The 23,073-nt window shown below is 52.4% G+C and overlaps 9 protein-coding genes across 9 annotated transcripts; 6 read left to right on the forward strand and 3 right to left on the reverse strand.

The window, feature by feature from the left end:
- Positions 1-855: 855 nt before the first annotated feature.
- Positions 856-2,101, forward strand: M436DRAFT_78519 (glyceraldehyde-3-phosphate dehydrogenase; the record flags this gene model as incomplete). Its single annotated transcript, XM_013575902.1, has 5 exons — positions 856-867; positions 930-979; positions 1,038-1,101; positions 1,158-1,968; positions 2,025-2,101. 5 exons carry the CDS (start codon positions 856-858, stop codon positions 2,099-2,101), a joined length of 1,014 nt encoding a protein of 337 aa, XP_013431356.1.
- A 482-nt stretch (positions 2,102-2,583) lies between these two features.
- M436DRAFT_23576 (uncharacterized protein) lies at positions 2,584-4,725 on the reverse strand (the record flags this gene model as incomplete). Its single annotated transcript, XM_013575122.1, has 1 exon — positions 2,584-4,725. A coding segment is annotated over one exon (2,142 nt), but the record flags the coding sequence as incomplete, so codon positions are not given.
- A 683-nt stretch (positions 4,726-5,408) lies between these two features.
- On the forward strand, positions 5,409-5,778 carry M436DRAFT_78521 (uncharacterized protein; the record flags this gene model as incomplete). Its single annotated transcript, XM_013575903.1, has 3 exons — positions 5,409-5,452; positions 5,503-5,686; positions 5,749-5,778. The coding sequence occupies 3 exons, from the start codon at positions 5,409-5,411 to the stop codon at positions 5,776-5,778; spliced, it is 258 nt and encodes an 85-aa protein (XP_013431357.1).
- A 191-nt stretch (positions 5,779-5,969) lies between these two features.
- On the reverse strand, positions 5,970-6,563 carry M436DRAFT_60593 (uncharacterized protein; the record flags this gene model as incomplete). The annotated part of the gene is made up of 1 exon (XM_013575583.1): positions 5,970-6,563. The coding sequence occupies one exon, from the start codon at positions 6,561-6,563 to the stop codon at positions 5,970-5,972; it is 594 nt and encodes a 197-aa protein (XP_013431037.1).
- Positions 6,564-7,236: 673 nt separating this feature from the next.
- Positions 7,237-8,432, forward strand: M436DRAFT_60594 (uncharacterized protein; the record flags this gene model as incomplete). The annotated part of the gene is made up of 2 exons (XM_013575584.1): positions 7,237-8,211; positions 8,355-8,432. The coding sequence occupies 2 exons, from the start codon at positions 7,237-7,239 to the stop codon at positions 8,430-8,432; spliced, it is 1,053 nt and encodes a 350-aa protein (XP_013431038.1).
- Positions 8,433-9,315: 883 nt separating this feature from the next.
- Positions 9,316-10,299, forward strand: M436DRAFT_60595 (uncharacterized protein; the record flags this gene model as incomplete). The annotated part of the gene is made up of 4 exons (XM_013575585.1): positions 9,316-9,351; positions 9,524-9,591; positions 9,931-10,122; positions 10,224-10,299. The coding sequence occupies 4 exons, from the start codon at positions 9,316-9,318 to the stop codon at positions 10,297-10,299; spliced, it is 372 nt and encodes a 123-aa protein (XP_013431039.1).
- Positions 10,300-14,314: 4,015 nt separating this feature from the next.
- Positions 14,315-14,565, forward strand: M436DRAFT_11725 (Homeodomain-like protein; the record flags this gene model as incomplete). Its single annotated transcript, XM_013575098.1, has 2 exons — positions 14,315-14,476; positions 14,533-14,565. Coding segments are annotated over 2 exons (195 nt in total), but the record flags the coding sequence as incomplete, so codon positions are not given.
- A 5,014-nt stretch (positions 14,566-19,579) lies between these two features.
- On the reverse strand, positions 19,580-20,803 carry M436DRAFT_69725 (uncharacterized protein; the record flags this gene model as incomplete). Its single annotated transcript, XM_013575735.1, has 1 exon — positions 19,580-20,803. The coding sequence occupies one exon, from the start codon at positions 20,801-20,803 to the stop codon at positions 19,580-19,582; it is 1,224 nt and encodes a 407-aa protein (XP_013431189.1).
- Positions 20,804-21,773: 970 nt separating this feature from the next.
- On the forward strand, positions 21,774-22,819 carry M436DRAFT_78526 (uncharacterized protein; the record flags this gene model as incomplete). The annotated part of the gene is made up of 2 exons (XM_013575904.1): positions 21,774-22,347; positions 22,401-22,819. The coding sequence occupies 2 exons, from the start codon at positions 21,774-21,776 to the stop codon at positions 22,817-22,819; spliced, it is 993 nt and encodes a 330-aa protein (XP_013431358.1).
- Between the last annotated feature and the right edge of the window lie 254 nt (positions 22,820-23,073).

Here is a 23,073-nt window from a genome sequence, read left to right on the forward strand (position 1 = left end):
AGTCCGCAAGGGCGATTGAGAAGGTAAGGTGATACATCTCAACAGATCAATGGTCATGATGACAGGACACGAGATGGCGAAGTACTACCGGTGACTACATGTGAGGATGGTGTGCTCACGCAACTACGAAGGTGATATTCAAGCTTGAGAGATCAGTCCGAACACGTGTGGGTGGATTTGCTGAGAGTACCCGATCAAGCCGAATCTGAAAGGGCCGATAAGACAGGGGCCGAAGTCGAGCGCCCGAGGGCCCTAGCGTAGCGACACCCGAAGAGGTCTTGATGGAGAGATATACCACCTCGGAACGAGGAAAGACAGCGGTATAGAAGAGATGGCAGCCCACGACCAGCAGTCAGAGGGTTCAGGCCAGCGGCTAGGGACGGAAGGAGCAGACGACTGATTCAGGAAGAAGTCGAGCCGAGATGCGGAGGATGTCGGGAGGAAAGCAGCGAGAATGAGGGGTCATTCGCGGGGCCAGACGGGTTGACAGAGCTACATCTAAGCAAATGGTATGGAGACGGTAGAGAGACTCCGTCAGCCGAGCTTGAGCTTGTAGAAGCAAAGAGAAAGCACCATAGATAGGCTTGTGATTGTATGAGGATCAGAAAACGCTGAGAGAGGCGTCCAAGACTTTTGGCACGGCACTGTAGTCTGACGTGTCTGAGCGGCAACGGAGTCGAGCAAGCTCAATCATCCAATCCCCCACTCTGCCCAACGAATTTTGAAAACCTGCGTTCCTTCATCACACAACACTCATAAACCTCATCCACCTCACACAGTAAGTCTCCATCACCACCTCACCTCTCTACCTCTCTTCTCCTTGCAAGCTCTAACAGCTATCTCGCAGTCACAATCATGCCTGTCAACGTAAGAAGCTCCAGCAGCTCTGCTTCCTATTCACTTTGGAGCTGTCATTGATCCATCCACAGGTTGGTATTAACGGCTTCGGTCGCATTGGTCGCATTGTCTTCCGCAATGCGTAAGTTGGCTCTGTTTCCATTGAGATCCTATAACTTGGACACTGACCGCCACAACAGCGTCGAGCACGACAACGTCCACGTTGTTGCTGTCAACGACCCCTTCATTGAGCCCGAGTACGCTGTAAGACTGCCTGAATCAGTTGCCTAAGAAAACAGTAGCTAATGCAGCTCCTCCAGGCCTACATGCTCAAGTACGACTCCGTCCACGGCCAGTTCAAGGGTACCATTGAGGTCTCCGGCAAGGACTTGATCGTCAACGGCAAGAAGGTCACCTTCTACACCGAGAGAGACCCCGCCAACATCCCCTGGGCTGAGACCGGCGCCTACTACGTCGTCGAGTCCACCGGTGTCTTCACCACCACCGACAAGGCCTCCGCCCACTTGAAGGGTGGCGCCAAGAAGGTCGTCATCTCTGCTCCCTCTGCTGACGCTCCCATGTTCGTCATGGGTGTCAACGAGAAGAGCTACAAGTCCGACATCCAGGTCCTGTCCAACGCCTCCTGCACCACCAACTGCCTTGCTCCCCTCGCCAAGGTCATCAACGACAAGTTCGGTATCGTTGAGGGTCTCATGACCACCATCCACTCCTACACCGCCACCCAGAAGACCGTCGACGGTCCCTCCGGCAAGGACTGGCGCGGTGGCCGTGCTGCTGCCCAGAACATCATCCCCAGCAGCACCGGTGCCGCCAAGGCTGTCGGCAAGGTCATCCCCGAGCTCAACGGCAAGCTCACCGGTATGTCCATGCGTGTCCCCACCGCCAACGTCTCCGTTGTCGACCTTACCGCCCGCCTCGAGAAGGGCGCCTCCTACGAGACCATCAAGAAGGCCATCAAGGACGCTTCCGAGGGTGAGCTTAAGGGCATTCTCGGCTACACCGAGGACGAGATCGTCTCCTCCGACATGTGCGGTGCCAACGAGTCCTCCATCTTCGACGCCAAGGCCGGTATCTCGCTCAACGACAACTTCGTCAAGCTTGTTTCCTGGTGTAAGTTTATTCTTCTTCCGAGCATCAAGTGCTTCTTGCTGACAATTCCCTCACAGACGACAACGAGTGGGGTTACTCCCGCCGTGTCCTCGACCTCCTGGCCTACATTGCCAAGGTTGACGGTAACGCATAAATCTCCCATGATGTGCGTCTGACCAAGCTCTGAATCTGCAAAGAGGAGGGGCCAATGTTATGAAAACGGGCTTCGAGCGTCACTGGAATACATGATGACTGCAAGAGGCTTTTTCTTTTACCTCGCTACTTCAATACCGAAGCAATGACATGTTTTAACGTTCACGATTTCGCTTTCTCTTGTGCTTCCTGGGTGATGTTGTCATGTTGCTTTTTCTGCTCATCATATCTTATCGCACCCTGGTGCGAGTGGTTTGAGAAGAGAGTGTAGTTATGTACAATAATATATTATAATCGTGTTATTGGTTTATGTACAATGACGTATGAGAAGTATCATGTGTGATAATGTCCATGTTTGATTGAGTCCTGCATGGCTATTCACAGACATGAGAGAGATAACGCGTGCAATATGACGACACGCAAAGAACAGTCTACCTCGGCCAGCACGGATCAACCACGATCTTTTGCTGTTGCCCGTCTTGTTCTCCTAGGCTGACCGAAGAGTGCGCGATACATTGCCCAGTGGCTCACGTCCGACTGCCCTCGGAGTGTCGAAGGTAGTTTAAGCCAGTTGAACCCCATGATCCGGTGTATCTGATTAACACGGTGTACCAACGAGAGCTTATTCATCTTCTGAGCTTGTCTGTTGGCCGCCACGGTTGATCTCCCAGGCCCGTAGAGAATCCAAAGTCGGAGCTTGACCTCTCTACGCAGATCCGTGCCTTTGAGATTGACACCGAGAGTCTCCAATCTGCGAACAAGTGCGAGACCTCTAGTCCAGTCTCTCGGAATTTCAATCGTGTCCGTTTCGGGCTTCTGGCTCTTATCGGCTGGGTCTACCTGAGAACCCAGCTTGATAGAGGTGATAAATTCTGGCAATGATGCCTCGCTCTTGAACCCCCATGCGATGATAGCGCGGAGAAGGTGAGGTGTGAATATGATAGCAAGGGGGTGCTGGTCACCTTCACTCAGCACTGCTGTGTCTGCCTTGGCGCCGCCTTGATTTGAGGATGGGCTCGGAAGAGGAGGCCGGTCATCGTTGAGGCGACCGGAGTACCAGAGGGCTAACCACATTGACAGCCTTTCAAGAGCATCTAGTCTGTTCTCCATACCATATCGTCTCAAAATCTCATGCCATCGGGTGGGATTGACCAGTTGACCGGTACGCATGGTTTCCAAGAACACGTTGGTAGTGAAATCCAAATCGTCTTCGTACTCGCGGTGTCGTTGTGTGATAGGTCTCTTGGATCGGAGCCGAGGTCTCAACAACGTCCTCTGGATGGTTTGTAAGGATGCATCGGATACTGGAATTCGATGTAGGCGCATCTCGTGCAAGATCTGCAGCGTGGATGCTCGCTTCCCGCTACGAGCATACGTCTGGAGAATCAAATTTGCATGATAGTTTTCAGGTTGGCGTTGGTGCATCGTGAGGATGTCCAGAACAGCATTTGCCTGGTTGTGATCACCAGAGGCCAGGAAGGATGCGAACAGTTGTTTCTGCAAGACACGGTTATCGTAGGCAGTGGGATGCTGATCGCTTGTAACCAGGTACTCGAAGCTGCGATATTTATCGGGTCGACCAGCAAAGAAGTGCAGCGCCCGACTGAAAACCGAATCAGTGACAATGATACCTGCAGCTTTCATCGCATCGACTGTGGTGAGGTAATCGACTGGATTAGGTGCGCGCGCAGCTATTTCTCTCAGAGCCAGATTGCCCACTGTTCTCATGCCAAGCATGCGCAAACCAGTAATGATCAAGTCAATAGAGAAAGCTGTTGTGGCAAACAATCGAGCGCAAAAGGCATCATTGAGCTCCTTTTCCCTAATGTTGTGAACATCACCAACGATGCTGCTCATACTCTCGCGAGTGAGTGGAGGCATGGTAGAAACAGCACGGTCTGCATCAAGCTTGGTGGGCTTCAGACAATCAAATTCGTACTGAGCCTCAAGGACTTGACTTGTGAAGCGAGCTCTGATGGTCGATTTCATGTTCGACTTGGCAAGCCAATCGTTTTCGGTCAGATGCGCTATTACCGGCATAGATTGCATCGAGAGCGAAGGATAATCATCATGTCTTATGAAGAAAGCGTGCATGTCAACAGCGTCGGGAAAGTCAAACGAACGACATATCGGTAGCATGCATTCATCATAGGCATGTCTGACTTTAGCTGAAGTATAGATCTTTCTGAATGCTTCAATGGCTCTCGACTTGTGGTTACTGGAGCAGACGTCGGTGACAAGTTGAGCCAGAACTGAGACGAAAGCTGGCGGAAGTAACCCGTCGGCCTGCATACGCTTATGCCAGGTTGCAGCGAACATGGGATTCTGACGCAACAAAGGGCCTACGAGCCGAGTGTATAGACGGATGTCAATCAGGCCAGAGCGAGGAAGGGTTTCGACAAGATATGGGTATAGATAGTGCAGCATCTTCGGGTACTGGACGGCAGACCAGAGAAGAGTAGACCAGAGCTGATCGGCCTGAGGACCACGCAAGGGCAAGACGACTTTACGTTGTACCATGGCTTGGACGATGTCCATGACACCTTGCTGGCCATCCAGACGTAGGCGGAAACGAAGCAGTTCGATCCAGAGGTTGACATTTTGCAGGTATTGCGATTGATCGACTAAGCGTGTCTCTCTAGTCTCGACGGCAGGCAGGCGGTTGCATACGTCGGCCTCGTGACTGAGGGTAACAAAGGCATCCGGACTAGCCTGTAGGCGACTGAACAAGGGCAACCATGAAGTCAAGCGAGCAAGAAAGTTGTTGCGCTCGGTGTGTGAGGGAGCAGGAAATAGGGCGTTGTTCAAAGGCTCATGACGGCCGTCTTGGCGGGCATTCTCTAGCTCTTGACGGACATGATCGGCGTTGGCCACAGAGACAGCGGCGGGTAGTTTGCTTGGACGAGGAAGGGTTGCGTGGGTCCGGTCAAGAAGGCGTAGAAGAAGAGTTGATGGTGGACAGAGCGAAAAGGGAAGCGAGGCTAGAGCCGAAGGTCGGGCCAACCCTCTATGGAGCGCAGACGCGCCGGGTGGCATGAAAGGAAGGAAAGTGCAAAGACGGGCGAGCCTGTGTCAGAAGACATGGAGACGCCTGCCGTTCAGAGCAGCTGCTGGTGCATTGAGGGTTGCGAGCTCGCCGGCCACAGCTGGCAGCAATAATTGTTCGGGGATGGAATCGCAGTCCGGAGAAGACGGAAAGTGCCGCCGATTCAATGCCCGTCACGCAACGCAGACGACGAAGCCCATCACGCTCTTGCTGCCGTCTCGCTATCCCCCACGACTCAATCTCCACTCAATCCACCTTCACAATGGCCGGGTACGTCAATTGTCGCTCCGTCCAGCTGCGCGCCGTGTCGCAGTCCCCGCTCTGCATGGTGCAAGATGGCTGACCAGCTCTCGCAGCCTCAACTCTCCCGGACTTCACCGCCGCAACAACGTCCCCCACTGGCAGCGCGTGCACCAGACCCACGACGGTCTCCGTCAGTGGCAGAAGGGCCCTCGCGCCAAGTTGATGCTCTACCCCTACTACGCCCTGCTGGCCTCGACCTCGGCTGCCACCATGTACATGATGGGCAGAATGGTTCTCGTGCGTCTACACTGCTTCTTCGGTCTCCATCTCTCACGACACATCTCTAACACCATACACAGGGCCACAAGACTTGGTTCTCCAGCAACTAGACGATCGCCTACTGTATATCACCGCAATAGAGCTCCTTTACGCCAAGATCAAAATACCCACAGCCAAAGCAGCTTCTTTCCACATGTCTTTCCTCTTCAATTATCATCTGCCCTGTCACGTCCTCTGTCGAGCTCGCGCTGTTGCTACTCGCATGTGCAAAACGCGCCCATCTCTATGCATCTCCCTGTGTCTAGTGGTCCGTCTTGACCTCAAACACCTCGCTCGACAAGCGACGAACGTCTTCGTTCTCCACACGACCAAGCGCAGTCTTGATATCCTGCACAGTCTGCTCGCTCAGCCCTTCCTTGCGTCTGCTGTAAAAGTCGATTCCAGCCGGAGTAAACAGAGTCTTGGCAAAGTGTGTGACGACCCAGCTGTCTTGGTCGGGTGCCTTGTCTGCCCATCCCAAAACCTCCCAGTGACTGCTGGCAATCATGAGCCATCCTTTGCCGCGCCAATCCCACACGTCTGTCACTCCGATGCCACCACTAGCTTTGTCCACCCCGTGAACTGTGTGCACTTTTTCCGAGTCCAGCGCTTGGTACGACACAACGTCATCCAGCCGGTCTGTCTGGTCTGGAGTAGCATCAGGTGTCGATGGCGCGAGTGGTGTATATGTGATCTGAACATTGCGCTTTGACTTCCACATGGGAAGTGTGCTGTGAGTGACGTGCCAAGTGCCCTGCAGAAATGACAGGCTGGGCGATGAATACCCCTGGGGCTGCGTGCCCTGGACGTTTTGCGATACGCCGGGGGCCCTAAGGATGACTGAAGATGACTCCATATTGCGTGCACTGGAAGCCTGGCGGTTCCCGATTGTAAGCTGTGAATCTGACTGCGACTTATGCGGCGTGTTTCTTGTTGATGATGTGGGAGGAGATCAGCAGCTGTAATTGTCGTCAGGTGGTTGGCACTCCAACATCCGCCCCACGTCTCTTTGCACTTCCACCCATCTTTTGCGACCACGACAATCTAAAGTGTGGTTGGAAGCCCCTTGCAAACTCCGCAATTCATCACTTGCCTTGTGCCCTTGAAAGTGACAGAATGTCTTGGGAGCATCGGCCGAGGAGTCGTCGGAGCTGCGTAATGCAAAAGGGACTGCCCAGTGATTACGACAACTTTTCTTGAGGCGCAGTCGTCTTACCGCGACACGAGTCTTATTTTTATGTTCGACTCGTTTGTATTTATCTCTCCTGTTCCCATCTATCACCTGTCATCCGCGTTCAATTTCAGTCTGTTGTGTCCTAGAAGCATTTGTTCTGCCAGTCGTCATTGCCCTTCTTCGGTCTCTTGCCACTTGCCTCCGAACTTCTTACATCAACCGAACATCGTGATATTTTCAAGTCAAGGCCAAGATCTGGGACCCAGATCTCGAAACCTGCGTTGCATCTATTAGGTATTGAATCTCTCAAAGAGCTCGAGTCTAGCTTTCAACTAACTCATTGCGTCTAGCAACCATGATGTCCAGCACGAATATCCTAACCAGCCTTTTCCTGCTACCGTCTCTCGCCCAGGTTGCCTTCTCAGCAGTAACCAAGAGGGCCACAGCTTGCAACAACTCTCCAGACTTGTGCAGCAAAACTTACAACAATGTGACCCACCTTGGTGCCCATAACTCGCCCTTCCTACGAGATTCATCCACTGGAAACTCGGCTTCTGGCAATCAATTCTACAACTCCACCGTCCAGCTCAGCGCTGGTGTCAGGTTATTGACTGGCCAAGTACACAACAATAATGGTTCATTAGACATGTGCCACTCGAGCTGTACACTGCTCAATGCAGGATCGTTGAGTGATTGGCTATCAGAGATCAAGACGTGGATGGATGGAAACCCAAACGAGGTCGTTACTGTCCTGCTTGTTAACTCAGACGACGCATCTGCATCGGACCTGGCAAGCGCATACACCAATGCTGGAATCACATCCTACGCCTACACTCCCACATCAACCAAGGCTACAGGCGATTGGCCCACGCTACAAACCCTCATCAATGACGGAAAGCGTCTGCTCAACTTCGTCGCTAGTCTCGACGACAATTCTGCTGCACCTTACCTTATGGATGAATTCACTTACATCTTTGAGAACAACTACGACAACACATCACCATCAAGCTTCTCCTGCGCAGCTAACCGACCTTCTACCGTCACCACAAGCTCTGCACTGCAACAGAACATGATGCCATTCATGAACCACTTCCTCTACGAAACGACAAGCCTCTTCGGTACCACCATCGAGTCTCCTGATCTTGGTAATATCAGCACCACGAACTCGGAATCCGGTGGTACCGGTGCTTTGGGAACATCCGCAACCGAGTGCACCAATACCTATGGCCAAGCTCCAACATACCTCCTGGTCGATTTCTTCAACGTCGGTCCAGCCATTGAGACCGCAGACAGACTCAACGGTGTCACCAATGCCGTCGGCAGGACGAACGTGAGTGTTGCCGCCTCGGCTCCAGCGGCCACGTCGGATTCTACTCGTAGCGGAGTCGAGACTTTCTCCTTGGTCACAGCATTGATTGTAGCCTTCGTATTGATTGCATAGATCAATGCGTCTTACTGTCTCAGATCCCCTAGATCTACTCTATCCAGATGTCTGCGGCATATTCATTGTCGGAACACTCGACGCCCCGTCTCGTGGCCAAGGCTGCTTAGGGTTCGACAGCTGCTCTTGATATCACACATTACATAGCAAAGGCGTTTGGGCTCGTTCGGACGAGCGTCATGGGTGGCTGCCACGGTCATCAAAAATTGTATATAGACTGCATACCGCATACGAACTAGACTTATGAATACGAACTCAACGAAAGATCAAACCAACAACAAGATAGCCAAACAATTGTGTTGTCGTCATCACAGCGCATCTCATTCATGTGCAACAGCCTCGTTACCAGTCGGATGAATTTACGCTTTAGTAATGCTCCAATCCACATCCACGCGGAAGCCAAAGGGAAAACAAGAAGTATGCAAAGGCTGCTCGCCATCCAGATCCCTTTGGTGAGAGCCCGGGTTTCAGGTACCGATGACTTACCATACCTTCGGGATTCTCGGGCTTGCTCAAATTCACATCTTGGCTCGCCCGCCCACGACCGAATACCAGGTCGGCAGGGGGTGTCCAGGATGTGATTCGCATGGTACCATCTCTTGTCAAACTTGATGTTGGCAGGTGTGCCCGCCCCTGAGGTAGATCCGGCCAAGGCCCTCACCCTGACTTCAGAATGTCTTTCTCTCGAGCCGATTTGCATACCAAGGGATTGTGATTGGGATGCGGGATGCGGGATGCGAGATGCCACTTACCGATCGAGTCATATCGTGAGGGTGTATACTGGGGTTTGGGTAAGGATGGAAGCTTCGAGGCGTGGACTTGGACAAGTCCCAACAGCCAGACCGGGAGGGGCTGTTGACGATGCATATAATCAAACATCGCTCAGATCTGCGTGAATACACCACATGAGCTTGTGAAGAGCCCAAAGCTCAAGAACGACTGTCAACATTACCGTTTCTCAGATAAACGTGCAACACTCGTGAACAGTGCATCATGCCGACGCTCGATGAGGTTAACGCAGACGGCAACGTATGTCAGTCACAAGATGGTAACGGTGTGCCACGCAAAGGAGTCTGCAGAGCAACTACTCCTCCGCAAGCGAATACGATGTACAAGCATGATGTATACAACAAAGTGTTTCGGCGATGGAAGGGAGGCGATGAGCCCATGAATTCCCGACACTGTGGAAATTGGGTACCAGGATCGGGAATTGGCTCTGAGATCCCGCGAGACGTTGGTCGAGCGTACCGGTAGTCGGGTTCCTGCGAGGTGTGTGCGGGAGAGCACGCATTCCCTCTGATCAATCACAATCGGCGGCTTCGACCATCACAGCGGACAAGATGCACCTCATTGACAAGGATGATTGATCAGACCTTTGTATTGTGTTGCCTCGATTAGCGATTCCAGCATGAACGTCAACAAGGCGGCCCGGGCCCTATCATTGGAGCGACCCATATGGCCGGAAATGTGATGAGGGCGCACAGCGTGAGATCGCTCGAGACGTGATCCAATACCGTGGCGTTGCAGTTCACGCACAGCGCCAGAAGGTGCCACTGCAGATGTCTTGATGATGATGATGTTGCCATCAGGCTGAAGTGCGTTTTGAAGTCTCATGCGGACCTTTGGCAAGGCCATCAGCAGGGGCACTTTGCTTCTTCCCGCCTGTCAAGATCTCCACTTGCGGGACCCGAGGGAGGACGACCCAGGATTCCAGAGCGGTGTGATGGCGCGACAGGGTATAGTGGTTGCCTCTTTCGGCTCATACATGTGGGCTGTCATCCCAACCACTTGCCTACATCTGTGAGTAACGGTCACAACAATCGCATTGTGTGATTTGTGTGGGGGGAGGAACATGTGTAGCCTCTTCTTTTGCGACCTGGGACTTGGTAGACTTGTGACAGGTGGATGGCTGCAATCGTATGCCACACAGCCAGGAAGGCTCTGATCTTGGTTCGGAATCGGGGCACCTTCAACTGATGTTCGTGTTACACAACAGCTGTGCCGTCAGATGCAAGAGCGGCAGTCCCCGGCCAAGGGATGGGACGGATCGAGCCCACATGCCTGCAATATAAACTGCGTGTGATGGATATTTGATCATCTCCCACCAACTGCATGGGCGGTCAAGTGGCATTAGACCCTGCTTAGCAAGCCGTGGACATAGCACGCGCTGACGATATCTGCCTGCAAGTCTTGTTTGTTCAGCCGGACCACGTAAACAGAACAGGAGTTTGGTCAGTCGTCAATCGACTTGGAGGACAGTGTGTACAGGTCTGAGACAGCTGTGTTGTGAGCTGGAGTGTGGGTGTACAGCGCAAAACACACCAGCAGAATGCTGCACGAGTTCCCAGACTAAATCCCATGCCTGTGGAATGTTCCAAGATACCGTGTGATGCACGCGTTCCCTCGACTTCGATAGGTCGTGGGTTCCCAGGAGCAAGGCACGAGAGTCGATTTTGCAGGGGTCCGTGGACTCGATGGGATCAACAGGGCCTGTCCCGGTTTTCCCAACCTGCGCTCGCAGGACAAAAGGTCTCAGCAACGTGCATATGCAGCTGGCTGACCCTGGTAGCGGAAGAGGCATACGAAGATCGATCCTGGCACCTATCAAAGCGGGGACACCCGCACTTTCCCAAACAACATGCCGTTCGGGACATCCAATCAATCTGCTGAACTACCGCGCGAAGCGTGCATGATATAACAGCGTTTTGTCGTAATTGTTGTGCTGACTTGGAGATACAGCATGCGTGTTACCACGATCCCGTTGGTACAATATAGCAGTCGACGATATGTTCCAGAGCGCGGTGATAGGGCGTTACAAACCGAGGTAACTATTTGCTCAATCACATTGCGGCGCTTCTTCACGAGATTCTCGAAGGCGTTTGCGACAGCGTGTTCGCACCTTCCAAAAGCAACGAACTCGCAGACGTAGACTCGACTGTTCAGGGTCCGCTCGTCTATAGAGGCCTGATCTGTCTTGACAGAAAATGGGATCAGCATCAACTATTGGTGTGTGGGCCTGTCCTTCTCCGTATGCAGCGCCGCTAGAGCGGGCACGAGATCCGAAGTAGATGGAGCTTGTCAAGAAGAGAGATTGTTCAAGCCACCGCCAGTGCCGCGAGAGAAACCGTCGGGCTTGCTCTCCTCTTCTCCGACGATTGGTGGACCATGACTTATCATACAAGATGTCATTAACGGAGGTCGATCTTTGTGCAAACGTTACATGTCTCCAGACGGCCTGGCATCTGACTGCGTGCTTCGTACTCCGAGGCAGAGACAAGAGACAAGAGACAGGGGATTACTGATCCAGCAGGGCTACGCGTGCCAAGAAGTGTCAATGCACATCTAAATCATCATGAGTCGTGCAACTGCCCCTAGAGAAAAAGCCCTGGCCTGCACGTCAGTGGTGCGACCGCTACTGTCAACTCTGTTCAAATGCGAGACGCCAAAAACACAAATCATTCTTCCATGGTGGCGTCTTCGCCGTTTTGGGTTCACTTTTGGCTCGCTGGAAAAACCGGCTCCTACAGAGCTGACTCGGATATCCCTGTCAGGCAGCTGAGCCAAAGTTGACCATGTTCCGGATTCGTGCACGTAGCAGAACGGTTCAAAGGAACAACAGATCGTCCAGCTGGCTGAGGCCGCAGGAAGATGGTGATCCACTATCGTTGCGTGCATTCCAATACAAATACTCGACGCGCAGATCCCAGGGTCAACTTGCCCTTCCCTTTTGCCCTAGCTTGCAAGGATGATTGTCATGGGTGGATTTTCTGGGACCCCTGCTCCGACGAAAGCCTCATTTGCCTGGTGGAGAGAAGGTTACATCACCAGTACCCAATGTAGAGCCAGAGAGCCGTGAGCGGAGAGATGTGAGTTGAAGCTACGTCTCCGCCGGTAGAGCCTATCTGCCCCTAGGCTTTCGGACTCGAGCTGGCATGTGTACCTGACAGGCTGTCACAGATCTAAGTTGGAATGTACTGATAGACCAAACGTGCCGATATACCAAACGTGCCGTGCGCCTTGTCTGTGGGGAGACATGACTTGTGTATGACTAAATGCGGTGACTTTGACTGCATTGTTCTATCGTCGTTGAGGGGCCGCGGTCTCATGCTTGGGCGGAGCCAACAGCGATTGCCGCTCACGAGGAACCCCATCAGCCTTCTTTTTCGGTTGGTACCACCACGACATGGGCATCTTGAAACGGAGTGTAAATCAATGGGTGTAGCGGCACGCCCAAGAACAGACCAAAAAGTAGCGGTCGCGTTGGGCAGATTGCGACACTCGAATAGTGGGCAGTCGAATGAGATTGACGAGCGAGACGAAAAAGTCAGGGGCTTTAGACGTCGAGATACGAGGACAGGACGGTGGACGGGCAAGAAGGAAGGAAAACGCTGCGTCGCGACTCAGCAGCTCGGTTCAGGTAGGTTTGGCAGGCATGCAGAAGCGCCAAACTCCAAGCACCTGTCTTGCATGGATTCATGAGAGCATCGTCAGAGCAGGAAGCTTTGGGAGCCGATCGAGACAGACATCACAGTGCATGGCGTTTTAACCCTCCGCCCGGGTTACGGCTCGTGCGCGAGCTTCCGTTACCCACCGCTATGGCATCGGCATCTGCATTGTCTTCTTTTGGTGCCTCGTCCCAAGACGCCAGGGACGGTTGTGACAGGTTGGCCGGCGTGCTAGGTCAAGCCATTCCGATCAATGCACCCACGATGATTTGCGCTTGCTGTCGTTGGCGCAGCCCGCTAGCACAATCACCGACCGCTCCCAGGGAGGCCCGTCCAGGACGATGGAGCGTGCTTCCTGTCCAAAATTATACATGAGAGCTGCACCGCCCGTCCACCACCACCGGGCGATACATGTGCTTTTGTACCCGCGACTCGACCTGCAGCCTCCGCCTCGTGATCCCATCCGACTGGTAGCTTCGAACCTCTGCTTCCATCCCTTTGACATCTGGCCTCCTTCGGACTCTCTCATCTCACCTTTTGATCACTTTCCCTTGACGACCGTGCCTCTGTCTTGATCACACTCGACCATCCCATCTCTCCAACGGCCTTGTTATCATCAACAGCAACATTACCAACATGGACGGCATGACCTTGATCGATCGTTCTCGACACAGCTTCGGCATGTATCATGAACCGGCTCGCAGAGATGCTCCCATGCACCATGCCTCTTACTCTTCCACACCCCTCTCGACTCGCTACCCATCGTCACACTCGCCGCCGTACAACAGCGGTGAGAGCAGCAAGCCCTCTCTGCCTTCGCTGCGATCGGTAAGCATACATTATCTCGGTATATCAAAGCTTGAACTCATAGTATGCAGGTTCTCGGAGAGTCAGGAATGAGCCCGCCCGCAACTCCCCCATCCCAAGGACATTCATTGCAGCCTTTGCCCAGAGAGCCAACTTACGACCACCAACCCACCTACAAGCCAGCATCACTCTACCCCAATAAGAGGACACGCACTGACTCGGGCTGGGACTCTCGCACTCCTGAACGAACATTCCCTGAATCTGGTCCCACAAGTCTGCCTTACATGCCAACCCGCCATGAAGAGACCAGGCCGCGCTCGCAATTCGACCTGCCTACCCCTTCTAGCCGTAGTCCCATCATCCACAGCCACCACGCCTCTCCGGACCTTCGCGGCCAAAGGGCAGACTTACCAAGAGCTTACCCAAGTCCTGCCCCTCCCCGCTCCGACGTCTATGCCACGTCTGACCCCATGTTGACGGCTCGTAACCGCTCAAGCATGTATAGCAATGCTTCTTCCGTGTCGCAAGATGACGACATGCGCAGGCACTCTGGTTACGGCGAATATCAACCTCAACCTTCGCGTGAGAGATATGCTGTTGAACCTCCTCGCCAATCATACATGCCCGTCGCTGGAAACAGCATGCATCGTGAGGAATATCCATCAGTCGCCAGACTTGATGTGCCTCAAGCCTATGGCAACGCTCCTTACCCTTACTCTCATGCGTTCTTCGTCCCATCACATTACGAGTACCAGAACGGAAAGTCAAGGAAGAGAAGCAATCTTCCCAAGCAATCGACAGAGATCATGAAGCGATGGTTCGATGAGAACATGCACAATCCATACCCCAGTGAGGAGCAGAAGAGGCATTTCGCCGCTGTTGCCGGCATCAACTTGACTCAGGTAAGATCTTATCACTATCGGCTCTACTGGGTTCCAATAGTTAACATTCTTTCCAGGTCAGCAACTGGTTCATCAATCACAGACGCCGTTGTCCCGAGCTTAGAGAAAAGCGCGACAAGAGTCGTGCTGGAAGCCGTGACGACGACATGCAATGAACTTCCTAGCATCAATTTTCAATGTTTTACGTTTCATCTGGTTCAGCGAATCTGCTTTCTACTACATTGCATGGAGTTTTTGGACCCTTCAGCAGGGATGGCAGGGCAGGGGCGTGATGGGAAAGACTGCAATATCGGCATATTCTACTCGATCGAGACTAGAGTAGCCCTGAGATTGGTCTGGAACACGCAAGGGGATAACCACAGATACCCAAAAGGACTCGACAGGAGCATTCATATTCATCCACACATATACATCACATAATACCTAGATCTCTTCGCAACTCGACCAAGAGACAGAAGCAGCTTCCCTTTCCGTGACAGGATCCACTGCTTGACACAAGGCCACACATGGTGGATTTGTCAACAGGCGAATGCGAAGGAGTCATTTGGAAAGTGGATTGCGTAACGCTCAGCTTCGAGACAGTAGTCTCCCAGGCTTTGCTTCTGTTCCAACCAAGTGTCGGCATGTCATGATCTGGGAACCAGCATCACAAGGCCGGGACATGGAACAGTCGTGACACTGTTGCGGAAGTTTAAAACGGAGAAGGTCTCGGGGGCAGACGTTGTTGCTGGTGAATTTTCTTCACGTCGGGATCACCGACCACCCTTTGACAGCACGACACGAAAGGCGTCTACAAGTTCATCCTTCAAGCCCACTCTTACGGACGTAGCATATTTCAACCTGTCATTGAACCTTATCCACTCTACCCGATCTTTTGCCGGTGATGAATCAACACCAGCAGGGATCCAAAAAGAATTATGTACGCAGATCATGTCTGCTTGTATATCTTGGTCTGGGATGAACTGGCAAGTCTAAGCTTGCTTTTCTCTCAGCAATCTGACGTTCCCTCCACGGAGATCAAGCTCATGCAAGAAGGAATCGGCGAGTGTCTTGTCTCTTGACTCAGCAAAACAGCGGTAAGGCGTTCAGCTTATGCTTCACATAAACGCGTTCTTCGTTGATCGAGCAAGCGTTAGACTACAATACTTTGACTGAAACATGATCTATCCCGGTGTGAAAACCAAAAGAATGCCGCACACCGTCTGACGCCCGCAATAAACGACAATTAAACCGACCCAGCTGATGACGGCCGCGACTTTGCAAGTGTAATTTCGCGCGATCTACGAACGTACAGACAACGATAAGAGCCGAGAAGTCTAATGCTCCAGTGGGGCCGGCTCAAGCCGGGCTCATCGCCAAGAAAGTGTGTCGTTCTCATCTAAGGAGATCGTGGCCCAAACGTGCGAAGTGAGATCTCTCGGCTGAGACTGCGTCACTAGAACAGGCGTGGCTAGGATTCAACACTCCACAGTCCGCGGTCAACCAGAGGCGCAGCCTCCTGTCTCTGAACAAGTCGGCTCGGCTGCCGGACGTCAGCGGCCACTAACCTGTCCAGTCCTGTGCGCTGGGTTCGACGACGTTTTGGAAGAAGGACTGCCCTGACTTTGACATCCCATCCTGACTCGAGATGCTAAGTCCCTGTTGACTCCAAAGAGCCCTAACACGGCTGTCAGTCTACAATTCTCCTTCTAGTCACTCGAGTAGCCGTTCTTATTGCCGTGGGCTTGCACCAGTGACATATTGGACGACTGTGCCCTTGCTGAAACTAGAGAGGGGGTCTCGAAACGAGGATGCCACCGAACAGCCTTTTGATCCTTCGCGCGTGACTGTGTTACCACACCAACGCCATCTTCTCTTTTTGACAGAGAGCGAATTGTGGGCGCGAGCGGACGTCACCGCCGTCACTGCAACGATTCGGGACGTCGCTCCTCTCGGGCTTCCAATAAGATGAAACCTTCCAACTCGTGCTGTCCGCGGGGCCTTGACACGCCTCTGAGGCTCACCGTACCCGCAGACACAGCACAGGGCAACAGGGTAAAAACAAATCCAAGCCACAGCACAACTCACGGCCCCAGTCCACAGTCAGGAGGAAAAACATCGCGTCACCGCTCTCTCTCTCGAGGGACGCGAATTTCGTGATCCCCGATTGTGGTACAATTATATTAATCTGCAGATCACAGATGCCCTCGCGCAATAATAGCAATATAATTGAGCTCGGGAGGGAGCTGAGCCATGCAAAGAATCCAAGCATACCAGGATGTTCGCGATCTGTCTCAGATGCGCCGCCGTGTTCTGGCCCAAAAGCTACATATTGAACAGAGTTTGCAGTCACAGATTGACGGCCAATTTGTGATACCTGTAGGTCCACTTCTCCAATTTGACAACCCAGTAGCCAAGACCCATAACACAAAACCTTAGCACACAACATTGATTACAACCGGCTGAGGGAGATTCTCCACCAATATATCCTAACCTCCAGGGATCTCTCTAGAGGCCGGCTCTTTACGTACGAACGGCTTCGGTAGCCGTCTTGACTATTTAGTATACCGGTGACGAACCGTTCCGCAATCTGCCCATATTGGATTTCTGTTCCTGACTCAACCGTGACAGCCGTCGCGGATGCATGTTCGCACCGAGCGTCGATTGCAACAATGGTCCAGCGTCGCAGAATAAGCAACGACAGATTGACGCTTTCAATGCGTCCGAAGTGAGGCGGAAAGGCCGTCCGTTTGGTTGGCGAGATCAGATGCTCTGTCAGACCGTGGTTGCTTTTGCGCAGGACAATCGTTCAGGCGCCTTGAGCACGATGCGTTACTCTGCGAAGTTCCCCCACCCGTGCTCAGGCGTGGTCCTGACTCGACCATCTGCTCAAAGCAGCTCTGAGGCTCGCCTCTCCAAACAGTAGAACGTCTACCAACATCGAGATACCCACTAAACGGTCCACACCAACTCGGTCAGCATGGACATTGGTCCGGCCACTATCTGACTTGTGGACGAGGTGGTATGCTTGTCATACACTATTGTACTGCCGAGAAAGTATTCCGGCACTCAAGACAATGCTCACATGGATCTACGATCAAGGTAGTCTCCACTCCAGATCGTGGTTCAGCAGCTGTAGGTGGCAGCTCGAATCAATCTAGCTTCGGAAGCTGGCCGGCAGTTGCATGCAATCCCAAGGACAATTGACGGCGCAGATAGACCAATATTGGAAGCCAATCAAATACACGTCGCCCATCCCCAATCTAGCTCACGCACGCAAGCACACTCGCAAAGCAAGCCATATCGGACGCTGCAAATGCAGATTGCAATCTGCTCCGAACGTTCGGATCAAAAGCCGTGGCTCTCCTTTCCACTGCTCCTCATTGACAGGGAGCACTAACGAGCACTTGATGTACAGCCTAGCACTTTGCATAACCCAACGACACCGCGAGATTTTCTCTTTCCTATCCGGGACAACACACGTACTCGACAATCTTGCGCAAAAAGTCATGTTATACAGTAGTGTCTCTGGACCAGGGAGCTTCGGCATCAAGACTCGGGCCCATTGTGGCTGCAGTCAACATGAGTAGCGCACTCTATCGTTCCTCGAGACCTTGCAGATGCGAACCCCACTCAAAGAAACAACGTGCTACGAGCCTTTCCTTATGCATGCTGGAGGCTAGAAATTTCCTGCCGCGCTTGCTGGTCGAACTGTTCAGAGATCATTTTCTCCTTCCGGTTACCGCGCGGACTCCCCTGCAGCAGTGCGATATTAACAGCCGCTGTGGTTTGAGGGAGAAACACTGACATTCACGTTCTCCAAGATTCCAACCATCGCGATATACCGGACAGTGCTCGAGAGGCAGCACAATACATGCATGTAAAAAGCTTCGTCAACCGGGAGGTAAAGATCCATCTTGGTGCATGATGCCGCTGCAAGTACAAGGTATCACCGGGTGAACGTGCGTCGCCTTTGCCCTCATGCTCTGCTCGTCAAGCCCTGCCATTTTTCCAGACATATCCTTCTTACTTGATGCCTCCGAGTCACCAATTTCTGCACTCAGCAACTATCCCGGCTTTGCTAGATGAACGGAATATGCACACAGCCATATTGCAAGAACGCATGATGCACCTCGATCCAGGTCGAATCAACCGGGGTTTTTTGCACTTTCAGATCTCGGTGCTACTGTGCATGCAGCAGAACAAAGCAAATCAGCGCCCAGCCGCACATGGTCGAAACATCCATGTTACTACGGTATATGAATAGAGCAACAAAAAGTATACGGCCAGCCTACTCCGAGGAACAAAAACGTGATCACGGTAAGGGAAAATTGGATAGTTGTCTTTTGGAAGGTAAGTCAAGCATACTGTACGTGTCATGACGGTAGGTAAACAGACAAGTGTGCACCTTGCCCTACAACGCTGCGAGCAAAGGAAAAGGGGACAGGAAACTAGCAAATGCTGTACTTGCATGAGTCGTGGTCATGAATGTGGATCGCAGGCTCGAGATGAATGTCTGCATCATTTAGCCAGTGTAGATCCCCACCGCCCAACCGGGAGATATTCGATAAAGTAATCTCAGGGCTGTGTGAGTCTGCTAAAGTTCCCCTTCAGAAGTGCCTTGCCCGGCTCTCACCGCTACAACACAAAGGCGTATCTATGGCCAGAGGATGATAAGAATCCCTTCTGGCTGAATCGTCGGTGCTTGACTCGCAACGCTGCCGACATCAGCACCATATACAAGCACTCACATGTATACTGACGGGAGAGCTTCGTCGAAATCGCAGGAGTTGATAAGTCACAGACACATATGCATACTGCATTCATGACACGGAAGAACAAATGTATACGCAGAGTGTACTGTGTTATTCATTCTTTGAAACGATTTCACAAGGCACATACGACGGAGAGCTTCTGGCTTGGTGACGTGTAAGTCATTTCAATTTTTGTCATGACGACCTCAATTTTAGGAGGCAGGCCAAGCTATGTAGAAGCACGAGAGACCTGATAGAGATGAACGAAGGCGGGCCGGCCGACCGGCATGAAGGTTGAGAACAAAGGAAATAACACAATCTTGAGAAAACTGATTGCAATAGGTTGAGTGTTCGAATTCAAGCCGCACATCTACTCACGATCCTTCTCGTCGTAGGCAGGAGCATCTTCGTACTTGGGTAGAGACTCCTCCTCAACATCGTTCTCAACAAGAACGATGCCCTTCTCAGCGCTCTCGGTGCCTTCTTCGGACTGAGCAACACTAGCGTAGCCACGCTGACCTCCGCGTCCGAACTTGATCCACAAGAATGAGATCAAGCGGCCAACAAGCATGCCAATAAGACTGACGAACATGCCCATGGTTATGCCAGCCATGACTGGAATCAGGACTGCAACAAAAGCGTGAACAAAGGCGGGGAGGAAGTGGTGGTGTCTGTGATGGTGAGGACCATGGTGGCCGTGGGGGCCGTGGGGATGGTGAGGGCGAGGGTGAGCACCAGGACCATGGGGGTGAGGGTGGTGGCGATCAGGACGAGTTTCGAAATCAGGGTGCATCTCGAAGTGGGGCTTGACGTGGCCTGGCAGTCTATGAGGCTCCTTGCGACCACCACAGCCGCCAAGTGCATGAGGCATGCTGGGCTTGAAGTTCGAGATCTTGTCCTCAACGGCAGACTTCCACTTGCAGAGAGAAGCAGGGAGCATGCCGCATTCCTTAGTAGGTACGCCAGCGAGAGGGTTGTCGAAACCGTGCTCTGAGGGAGTAGCATCGACCGAGATGATCATTAGCGAACCTTCGGCGCCCTTGAGAAGCTTGAGGTTGACAGCGTCAAGAGCCATGGGCTGCGACTCCAGCTGGCCGACCTGGTAGTTGATGACGACGAGCCTGTCGTTGAGAGAAGAGATGGTCTCCTCGTGCACACGCATGCCAGCGGATGAGACACGAAGAGGGGTGACTTGCTCCGGGTCGCTCTTGATGGAGGCCAACGAAGCTGATGACTGGACCTGGCCAACCGTAGGTTCGTCGAATGCGAACCCGCCATCGACAGGGTAGATCTTGACTCCATTCAACAGAAGGTCCTTGTCGTTGTCGGCAATGCTAAAGTTAAAGAGTACATCTTTTGAGCCACCTTGAATCCAAACGATGTCGTCGTCGCCTTTCTCCAGAGTAGACTCTTGCTGAGTTGATGGGAAGACGCATGCGGAACAGTGGACCTTGACAGCCTGAGATTTGGGATCGAGGGCAAGTTCAAGAGCACCAGCACGCGATTCGGAGATCTTGCTGATGCCAGGCGGGAGAAGAATGGCGTTTGCGCCGAGAGACAGGGCGGCGAGCGCGCCGACAGTGCGGCCGAGCATCGTGGTAAATATCAAGATAGTGGGTTTGGTGTGTTGATCGGAGATGTTGTGGTTTTTGATGGTATTCTTGGGGATTGGTGCGATGGTCTGAATTGGATGAAAAGGAAAGAGGCAAAGGAAGAGTCGGTAGGCAACAAAGAAACACCAGTAGGGGCTGACGTTTGTTGCAGGTGACGACGACTTCGTACCTTATTCGCGCCCGTCAGACAATGGGCCAATTATAACTCTGAGCTTATCATATACAGCTGTTTTTACGGCCGTCTCTCTCTCTCTTCACAATACGAGACAGAGCCGCTTCTACGCAGCCTCGCGCGCCTACCGACACTCACCTTTTCGCTGTGGGCTTTCACGAGCTTTGAGGTTTGGAGAGCGCAAAGCTGTCTGGTTTGGAGGACGTTCGGATTCCGCGCTATCCGGGTACGGAAATATCGTGCCGAAAAGCCGTGCTCTTGGTAAGAACGCCCTCCCTTTGCTGATGAACACGCGGCACGTTGTTCTCATTAACAGCATGATTGCACAGACGTTCGTCGCTTTATCTTACCAACACGTAAATGTCTCCCTGCCGCTTTTTAGAGGCAAGCAATTTCCTCAGAATACGAGCTGTCACTGTGTGCTCGAGGGCTTACGGTTTCAAGCTTCAAGCCTCTTGCTGCGTCTAGATTCTAGACCCTGTACCCCGCACCATGACATAAGGGTCTGCTCATTTAGATCAGGGTCGTACCTACGGCAATCATTTCCAAGAGCAATGGAGTGATTGTCATCGGGACAAAGACAACTATAATGCGTATATCTTTGCATCTAATGCTCTTGACTACATACCGTGGATATATTCAGTCTTTGAAGCGGCGAATCAACCATGAGGGGAGCAACAGCATAAAAACGCCGAGGGCCTCGGCTTCAAGATGAATCACGTCAAAACCACATCTCTACCCAGTGTCAAACATCACCGAGCTCATCAGCAACAACAATCATGTCGTCTCAAGATGTGCCAAACGACATCATTCTGTTCCATTACACCTTCTCTCCCTTTGCAAAGCGAATTGTGTGGTATCTGAAGCTACGCGGCATCCCCTATGCCGAATGCATCCAACCCCTCACGCTGCCACGACCCGATCTGGCCGAGTTGGGCATCAACTATCGTCGCATTCCTCTACTGTCCATCGGACGAGATGTCTACTACGACACACGATTGATCCTGGCAAGATTAGAGCAGAGTTTCCCAGCATCTTCGTCGCATCCACCTTTATCGACGCCCGAGAACAAAGGGCTTGAAGCTTTGCTCGAGAAATTCACGGTCGATGCGGGCATCTTTTCCAAAGCGGCGCAGTCGCTCCCGCCTGATTTGCCGACCATGAAGGATGAGAAGTTCATCAAGGATAGAGCCGAGTTCACGGGCACTAGTTGGTCGCAAGAGGCTCGTGTGAAGGGGTACCCGGAGGCATTGGCACATATTAGACATGCATTCGATATTCTCGAGGCTTTGCTCGCAGACGGAAGACAATGGATTGGAGGCACAGACAAAGCCAGCTTGGCAGACATTCATGGTGAGCTGGACACTACTCATGGAGCTGATTGAGAGACTGACGTGTCATTTCAGCCGCTTGGCCATTCATTTGGATCGGTGATATGCTTCCCAAGGAGTCGTTCTCCAAAGATCAACATCCCAAGACATGGGCTTGGTTAGGCCACTTCAAGAAAACGGTCAAGGAAGCAGAGAAGTCTTCCAAGACAATCTCATTAGACGGTCAGGTTGCAATGCAACACATCGTAGCCGCATCATACCATGATCAGCAAACCGGTGTCGACGACAGAGATCCTGTCAAACTCAAGGAAGGCGATCTTGTCCAGCTTTGGCCCACTGATAGTGGTTTCCGTCACAAAGACCAAGGCCACTTAGTGAAGTTGACAAAGGACGAAGTAGTTCTTGCCATACAAACCAAGAGTGGGGGCAAGGAAATCAGAGTCCACGCGCCCAGATGGGGCTTCAGAGTTGACAAGGCAAAGGCCCAGCTTTAGAGACAATTGCACAAAGACAGAGTTTGAGATGCTGAGTGTGGCATACGATATCAGAACAGGAAAACAGACTCAAACGCATACTGATGATCCATAAGGGCATTGTGCCATAGGTATGAACACGGCCAACATTGCAAGCGTACGCAAGATGAGAGAAAACCCACGATTGATTGCTCAAGGAAGAGCCGGTATGAAACAAGAAATCAGTCCGGCACATATAAAAACCATCCTGGCGTAACCCTAGACCATGCCTAGAG

Source organism: Aureobasidium namibiae (assembly GCF_000721765.1).
Source record: "Aureobasidium namibiae CBS 147.97 unplaced genomic scaffold scaffold_2, whole genome shotgun sequence".
NCBI classification, from domain to species: Eukaryota; Fungi; Ascomycota; class Dothideomycetes; order Dothideales; family Saccotheciaceae; genus Aureobasidium; species Aureobasidium namibiae.